Genomic DNA, 8,858 nt, shown 5'->3' on the forward strand with positions numbered 1-8,858 from the left:
TACAGGCCATGCCTTAGGCCACCAGTTGGAAGAAATAATGCTTTTGTCAGCTCCTGTGTCCAGTATACAGGTAAAATTCTTTCCCTCTGTAGACAGCTGTAACGTGGGCCTGGTCTTAAGGTCAACCACCAGATGAGCAAAGTCTGTCCCAGATGAGCCAAGCCCGTCGGTGCCCTGTGGCAGTCCCGTAGAGGGGAAACAATCATGTGAGCTGGGGAGGACTATTAACTGAGCAATCCTATCTCACGGGGAGATGGAGAAGACACCCTGCGGGCAAGAACAGAGAACCTGTAGTTTCCCAGTGTAATCTGCAAGTCTTTCAAGTTGCACAATGGCAAAATTGGCACCAGGCCCCCACCTGTTGACTGACTCAGCAAGCTCCCCGATAGGGGTGCACTCCACTGGACCACAGACAAGGCCACCACCAGCATCCTCAAACACTGGAAAGGCACGCAAGAGTTTATTCTTGTCTCCTCTAGACAAAAAGGAATCCGAACAGCGTCCATCAGTGCACAGCAGGGGTGCACCCGGAAGAGCAGGCGGGACAGCATGAAGTGTTCCGTGGCTCTGATCTCCCTTTCGCTTTAGATTCTGGAGAGGCGGGGAATGCTCATCCGGATGATACCTCTCTTCCTTATAGCAAGCTGCTTCTCTCTCCAAGTCCTCCTCCTTGGAGGGGCTAAATTCCTCAGAGCTATCAGGCTGGAAGAGCTTCCGTCTCGAAGCTCCATCCCTTTTTCTACTTTTCTCTCCCAGGGTGTCCTTTGCCTTATCTCTAGCTTCCGCAGGTCGAGCGGAAGGGCCTGTACTCTTGGGTATATCCATTTTCTTTCTCTCCCTTTTCTCCTGGCTAGCCTCTACTTTCCCCTCAGTTTCTGACATGCTATCTTGTATCAAATGCCAAATGGACATTGTAACAAGCGTCATTAGCACAATTACCGCAGCTTTAGCCGTGCTCTCTAACCCTGAGAAAGGGTCGGAGGAATTAAAATCAAACAGAATGCCTCTCAGCGCTCACCTTGTCCTACAGTTCTGAAACCTACCAGCTGTTGTAAGGTTCTCCAGGTGTCCCGGGTTTTGGCACCAGCTGTAGCCCGCGCAGTCGTCTTGCCAGCAAGAAGACACACGGACACTAGGTTCCTTCTGCAGCAACGTTTATTGCCTCCTTCCAGAGGGAAAAAAGGTCGAGCCAATAATCCGCACTGCTTATATACATCATGGGCGGCGTGTCTGCCCATGATTGGCTGTTCGCTCATTACCCTACGTGATGCCCCAGAATGGGCCGTGACTCATTCTACGCACATGTGCAAACAGTTGTTTACTCAACAGCGGAAGTAGGCACCATCTTGCCATGGCAAATGCCTCTCCAGCTCCACCGCTCCCTACATGCTGTCAAGCTGCATGGGAAGCTGGCTACCACTCAAGGCCATGGCCGTGCTGTCCCTAGCTCATCAGCCTTCTTCTCCTTAATATCTCTGGTAAGGGAAATAGTTTCTCTTTCTCATGACATTTGTCAAGTGTTCACAGTCTCCTCAAAATTCTGTAGTTTCCAAAGAAGTTGAAAGTCTTCATTTTATCTAATTATGGTACATTTGCTTTGTCTTTCTTACTTTTCTTCCATAAACAGATTCTAGGGAAGAAAAAACAGTGACCCAGTCTCCATCATCCCTGTTCATGGCTGCATGAGAAAAAGTCACTCTCAGCTCAGATATTGATGGTGATATGAACTGGTACCAGCAGAAGCCAGGGGAAGCTCCTAAGCTCCTTATTTCAAAAGGCAATACCCTTCGTCCTGGCGTCCCATCCAGGTTCTATAGCAGTGGCTATGGCACAGATTTTGTTTGTACAATTGATACATTGCTCTCCAAAGATGCTGCAAATTCTACTGTCAGCAAAGTGATGACTTTCCTATCACAGTGCTATGTCTTCTTACAGAAACCTGCAGATGCTGTCGGTAACACTGTGTCAGTTGTGAAGCTGTTCAGTGTGTGAATGTGGCAGTTGTTGATGTTTATTCCCTCCATGCACATGCACTCTCACTTCCTTTTTTAGTTTCTGGAGGCTCCTCAGCCCTCTATCCTTTCCTGAACCCCTTCACTTAGGAGAGACAGTAATAGCCTGGACATAATTTCCTAGGGAAGCCCATTGTCCTGCTGCATTGCTCTAAGTTCCTGTGTTGGCTCACTCACTTCCTCCTTTGGGATCAAGTCAAAGAATTGTGCTGGATCTGGTTTAGGTACATACAGCATTGGTTACTATTCTTTTTGATATTGTCTAATACCAGGAAATGAGCATCTTCATTTAGGATTTGTTGATCAGAAGAGTTTTAAGTTGGTGAGCTGTTGGATCATGTGGTTACCAACTTGTGCTCCTAAGAAACTTTAGAAAAATGATTGTTATAGGGTGAAAATATATGACTTTATTATAGGAAAAAAAACAAATTTCCTGAGGAGGGGGAGAAGTGAAAGAAGAAGACACAGAGAGGAGTCAGAAAGAAGAGGTGGATTCTCACAGATAGGTGCTTCCATATAGGGTAGGGAAAGATTTTGTCTCAATGGGATGTATGTATTTTGCAGGGGTGAGGTGGGTCAGAATGGGAAGGGTGCTATTATAGTTGATAAGTTGTTGGAGAACAGTGTTTAATTATTTGGAATTAAGGAAGTATTAGGGGATGGTAGAGACTAGACAATGTTGATAATTCAGACAGAGTCAGCTATGTCCAAAGTCCCAGAAAGATGTCAGTCATTATGTAAAGCTGTAGCATGAGGGTGGTGTGTATCCACAGTGACTGAGAGGTATTGGCAGCTTTGGCTCCAGGGATCAATGGATCTTAATGAAGAGATAGACTTAGCATTTGGATGAGTAAGTGAAACCAGTCACTTTTTAGAGATGGTGTGTTCTGTTTAAAAGAAGTATCCATCTATTCTATGCAGATTAATGGGAGAGGCAAGAGTATAGTCATCAGAAGTATTATGGTCAGTTGTAAAAGGGGAAAAGTAAAAGTGTTGTGTCTAGTGAAAAGAATACTTCACTATGAATGTTAGAGGTGGAGGGATACCCCAACAGGTGTAAAGTAAGAGTGACAGTGAATGAAGCCAAGGACTGTAGTACACTGAGGTAAATAAATTCTAGGGGATTTTTTTTTCTTCTAGATGCAGTCATTCTGGAAGATAGTGAGTGGTTACACTGTCATATGTGCTGCACTCAGATAAGCTAGCAGAAGCAACACAGTGATAGGGAGCATGGAAGGAAGGGAGCAGGAGAAAATGTATGACTAATAAAATGAAATATATTTAGTCTGGGTGAAAGGCATGAAGGTCCCTTATATTACTAGAATCTCTACACTGTCTAAAAGGTTTTCTAGCAGATGCCTCAGCAATGAATGGAGCTGCTGTAGGATGAAAGCAACTGGGAGAGCTTACATGAACTTTCCTGTATGGGAATAGAGAGAAATCTGAATGAAGGTGTATGTAGTAAGTAAAATACCCAAAAGACTTGGCAACAATATAAGTATGGGATTATTAATGAGGAAATGTAATCAAGGTGAGGAATTTATATAGGAGGGAACCAACAGCCCATCCATAGGAGCAGGGGTACCTTTTAATTTTTTTGTCTAATGACTGTGACTTTGGGCTTCATCTCAAAACTGTTTGGATTTGTTGGTGAGGAAGTTGCGTTGTTCAATTATGCCATAAACCCCATCTTTAGCAGTTATGAGATGTAGTCCTACTTAGTTTTAGAGTACCACAGCAAACAAAGGAAAGGATATTAAGCGGAACTGATTTTTTTAAATGTTTTTCTGAGAGATGGTGAGACAGAAGTTAACTTTTGTAAAGAGAACTTCAATCTGGATATTTTAGTTTTGAGTCCTGAAAAACAAAGTCCAGAGTGCCAAGAAGAGGGAATACTTAGATAGCTTATTATTCCCATTTTCAGAGATCACCTGAAATGCTTTTAGGAGTCTAGGGGCACAGATTTCTCTTAATTGCTTAGAGATGTCAAAAGGAAATAAGAGTCATTGACATGCCTCAGAAGGAGATCCATCTATGAGGCCATGATACAACTTGACAGATGGCAAAGAACCAGAATTTAAGCCAGCTTTTTGGTGATAACATAATTTGTTTTGGATTGTGCTATCTGAATAGAGTATTATAAGTACAAATTGTGAGGAACATAAAGAGACAAATTGATGAGGAGAAAAAAATTTACCATCAGTATTAGCATACGTTTTGTTTTATGACATGAAATGTAATAGAACCATGCAGCAGAGTTCTGTAGAAGGGTTGGGTGACTGTGGCACACTGTTCCTTACATTATTAGAACCCAGTATAAGGGACAAGCACCTATAGGCTTTGTAAGAGATGTCAACTAAAGTCAGCATCTTGACTGAGATATTAGATCCTTCTCAAGCAAAATTTCAAGGACAGCATTTGGATATAATTTCCCAAACATGTGAGGTTGATAACTGAGTATCTAGCTGCCTGCTTTATTCAGCAAACAGGATGAAAGGATACATTACATCTCTATGAAATATTCTTCCAGACACAGATAGTGTTCCATGGGTAGAAAGTACAGCCTTTAGATTTGGTCTCAACATTTAAGCAGATAAACCTGTTTCTCATCTGTAGTTGGACACTGTAGAGGTGAGGTAGGCCAATTCAGGTATTATCAGGAAGAGAATCATTAATGAGAAATAGCTGTCCAAATAGCATTTTTGTCCTTTTAACTGTTAAAGTATCATACCAATCATTTTAATGTTGGTCATATTTTCTTGTTGGGTGTTTAAGACCAAGTGGCTGGTCAAAAGTATTGTTTGATTTTTACTGCTAAAATCAGTTAAGCATTAGTTTTCAGGGGTCACTTGGGCTTGTAAGGAATCTCTGGCTCCTGTAACCTGCCTTAATTCATTGCTCATCTCACTCTTAGTAGAGTGGACTCCTGTCCTCCATCAACAACAGAACAGGTAACTTCTAGAGATTACACACAGTCTCTGAAGACCTTATAGATCTTAAAGAACAAGGGAGAAAATATTCTATTAATTCCTCTGACCAGTTTAGAATAGCTTAATGTATGGTTATTAAACATGCAGGAGATCAGTTACACTTGTCTGTTTCTGTTAACTACTGTTTAATGTTTAGTCAGATACTTCTCAATAAAAATTGATTTACAAACATTTTAGCCAGTTTTTGTAATTGCTTATCTTAGACCTTAGAAACATCAATCCCATATACAATATCTCTAAGTCTTATTCTTTACATTCCTTAAGTAATGTAATCAAATCTTTATAACTTGGGAAAGGTTTCTAGTATCTTTTATTGTTATTCTAAAAATATCCATCTATCCTAATCTTCACATAAACCCTTCCTTACTAAAATAATTACTATATTTACAGCCTCTTATTTTTTTATTTCATGCTACCATGAGACATAGTATCATTAATAAGTATAATTATTATCTATTGTAAGACATTTCTTCCTGGGTGAAGGGAGCCTAAGCAATGTCTATTCCGTCTTCATATAATATCCATGACAAAGTTCAAATTTACTAAAGTTATCCCTGGGTTACTAATGAATTTATTGGACTTACTGACAGATAATTGGTAAGGAGTTCCTGATGTGAGTGTGAGTGATCTTGAAGCAGTCACACTGAGAAGTCCTTACTTGGTGTGCATGAGGACATCTTAAAATCCCACCAATATTTTTTATTGGTTTATGATGACAAGCTCGGCTCCTCTTTTTGTGGAGGAGTATTAACATTTAACGTGTTCTGCTGTGAACGTTTTATGGCAGCACAGCCAGGTGCAAAGATGGCAGTTATTTAAGTTAGAAGAGAGGAGGGAAGTCTTGGACATTAGCATACATATAATCAAGGTCTGGCTACAATAGGATCCACAAAATGTTATTTCTTCTTTTGTTTGTCATAAAAAATAGCACTAAAATTCTTAAATGTTTGTATTTATATAAACATTTGTTTATACATAGAACACATTTAAACACACAGAAGGAATTTATTCATATCTAATGAGATGACAATTTTCCAATAGGGAAACATGTGTTCAGGAAAGGCAATCACCTCTTTTTTAAAAGTTTTTCTTTGTAGTTTTTTATCTTACATTTTCTTAATCATTCCATTCGTTTACATCTCAAATGATATCCCACTTCTTGGTTATCCCCTCCACCAATGCCCCATCCCACATCTGCACTTCCCCCTCACCTTTGCTTGGGTGAGAGTGCTTCCCCACCCACCAACACTCTCCTGCCCCACTGCTCCAGCATCCCCCTATGCTGGGGAATCAAACCTCCCCAGGACCAATGATCTGTCTCCAGATGCTGTCAGGCAAGGCCATCCTCTCCTACATTTATATATGGAGGCATGGATCCCTCCAGGTATACTCCTTGGTGATATAAACTTTCAGAGAACTGGGTTGTCAGGCCTATGGAGAGCTGTGAAGTGCCACACCTCAAAGATAGTGCTGGCCGCCGCCCCCTGCCAGTCTGATGGCAAGCACTCTTGAAGTAAACAACTCCTTATTTGGTTATGGGCTGAGTCAACTGGCTTGCTTCCGCTATGTGGGCCTGTTAGATAGCACCACGTGGCTTTACCTGGGTGGCTGACCATACAGTATTTAACTCGTGGGTTGGCTTTCCTTGGGATCAGAAGATTTTTCAAGGTTCCTGAATAAACTGCTGGAGAAGAGCCTGAGAGTGTGTTGCGTCATTCTTGCTGGTCAAGGGTGGTCGCGACATTTTGGTGGCCCGCGTACGGGGAAACCAGACACGGAAAAGGCTCAGAACTCCTGTGGTCAGGGCAGTGCACTGGAAGGTCCCAGGTAAGTCGGGACAGAATAAGGTCCCCGGAAAGGAGCTTAAAGTCCGCGGAAGTAGCGGACCGATGCTCGTGGGGCAAAGAGCCGAGAGTATAAAGTCCATGGAAGTAGCGAACTGAAAGTAAAGTTCGCGGAGTAGCGGACCGAAAGTAATATTTAACCATGGGATCGTCTCAGTCACATCCAATTTTTTTGGCTCTTCAGGAGCTGCTTTTAGCTAAGAATTTGAAAATTAAAAAGTCAACCTTAGAGAGATTTTTGAGTGAATGTGACACCGTGGCTCCATGGTTTGCGGTGTCCAGAAACCTTATGGTGTCCTGCTGGGATAAACTCGGCAGGGACCTAGATTTTGCCTGGGAACAGGGTACCTTGAAGCATGGAGTAAGACCGGTCTGGAAATTGGTAAGAAGTTGTTTAGAAGATCAGCGATGCTGTAAAGCAATAAAAGAGGGAGAGTCAGCCCTAGAATTGCTGCAGGAGGAAAGATCTGAGAAGGCAGAAAGTGATAAGGAAGGAAAAAAGAAGGCCCCTCTTTATCCTGACCTAAAAATTTTTGAAGATTCAGAGGACACAGACTCTGAAGGGGAGCTACATGCTCTGATAGAACAATTGGAGAGAACTGCTGTGAGGAAAAGGGGGAAGAAAAGGGAAAAGGACAAAGCCCCGTTGGCAGCCGTCGGTATAAGAGAAACCGCTGCTGTGCCACCATCTTGTTCAACTCCCCCTCCATACCCGGAAGCCATTCAGATGGCTCCCTCGGCTCAGCCTGTTCAGCCATCGAATGTAGGGAGATATTTCTGCCCAGGGGTGTGGACACAAGTAAGAACAGAATTACAATTTGCTTATCCTGTATTACAAAACCCACAAGGGGACAGGTATGAGGAACCGCTTGACTTTAATCAAATCCCTTGCGGAGTCGGTTCGTACCTATGGCATCACCGCCTCCTTCGCATTGGCTCAAGTAGAAACATTAGGCAGACATTGCATGACGCCAAGTGACTGGAGTGGTTTGGCTCGTGCTTGTTTAAGTCCAGGACAATATCCTGATTGGAGAGCTTTCTTGATTGAGTATGCCGCCGAGCAAGCAGCCACTAATCTGAGAAATGGAATTCCAGCCTGGGACAAAGACATGCTGCTTGGTCAGGGGAGATTTGCCAATCAGCAGTTAGGATACCCCAATCAGGTTTATGACCAAATAAATCAGATAGCTATCAAGGCATGGAAATCCCTTCCTAACAAAGGGGAAGTGAGTGGGAACTTAACCAAGATTCTACAGGGCCCCATGGAACCATTTTCAGACTTTGTGGCACGATTGGTGGAAGCGGCAGGGAAAATTTTTGGCAACCCGGATGCTGCTATGCCACTGATAAAGCAGTTGGCCTATGAGCAGTGCACCAAAGAGTGTAGAGCCGCTATCACCCCTTATAAGAACAAAGGTATAGAAGCCTGGATGAAAATGTGTAGAGAACTTGGGGGACCATTAACCAATGCTGACCTTGCTGCCGCGGTAGTACAGTTGACTAGAAAAGGAGGAGGAAGTCCAGGAGCTTGTTTCAAGTGCAGAAGAATGGGACACCTTAAAAGGCAGTGCCCTGAAAGAGGAAGTACAGAAAGTTCAGGAAGTGGACAATGCCCCAGGCAGCCAGGGTTATGCCCAAGATGTAAAAAAGGAAGCCATTGGGCTAACGAATGCCGCTTTGTAAAAGACATCAATGGCCAGCCCTTGACTCAAGGCTATGGTGGTACTCATCCAAAAAATGGACAGCGGGGCCCACGACCCCAGGGCCTGCAAATATATGGGGCAGTAGAGAGTCAGGACAAAGAACAGAGTCAGGAGAGATGGCCAACATTTCGCCATCTGAAAGACCACGGAGAGCCACTGTGGGCTCAGCAGGATTTGACCTCTGCTCCACCACCAGACTCGTATTAACGCCCCAGATAGGGGTCCAGTTAATTGAAACAGGTTTTAAAGGACCCCTTGAACCTGACACAGTGGGTTTATTGTTAGGGAGATCATCATCAGCCTTAAGAG

General features: G+C 43.2%; 1 protein-coding gene across 1 annotated transcript; it reads left to right on the forward strand.

Moving 5' to 3' along the window:
• The first annotated feature begins 6,988 nt into the window (after nucleotides 1-6,988).
• On the forward strand, nucleotides 6,989-8,756 carry LOC116099877 (endogenous retrovirus group K member 7 Gag polyprotein-like). The gene is made up of 2 exons (XM_031384018.1): nucleotides 6,989-7,609; nucleotides 7,695-8,756. Exons 1-2 carry the CDS (start codon nucleotides 6,989-6,991, stop codon nucleotides 8,754-8,756), a joined length of 1,683 nt encoding a protein of 560 aa, XP_031239878.1.
• Nucleotides 8,757-8,858: the final 102 nt, after the last annotated feature.

Source organism: Mastomys coucha, unplaced genomic scaffold (genome assembly GCF_008632895.1).
Source record: "Mastomys coucha isolate ucsf_1 unplaced genomic scaffold, UCSF_Mcou_1 pScaffold20, whole genome shotgun sequence".
Taxonomy (NCBI): Eukaryota; Metazoa; Chordata; class Mammalia; order Rodentia; family Muridae; genus Mastomys; species Mastomys coucha.

Coding starts and splice junctions, on each gene's coding strand:
- LOC116099877 (XM_031384018.1), top strand. CDS start 6,989: ATGGGATCGTCTCAGTCACATCCAATTTTTTTGGCTCTTCAGGAGCTG. Junction 7,610..7,694: donor AGCCTGTTCAGCCATCGAAT/GTAGGGAGATAT, acceptor AAAACCCACAAG/GGGACAGGTATGAGGAACCG.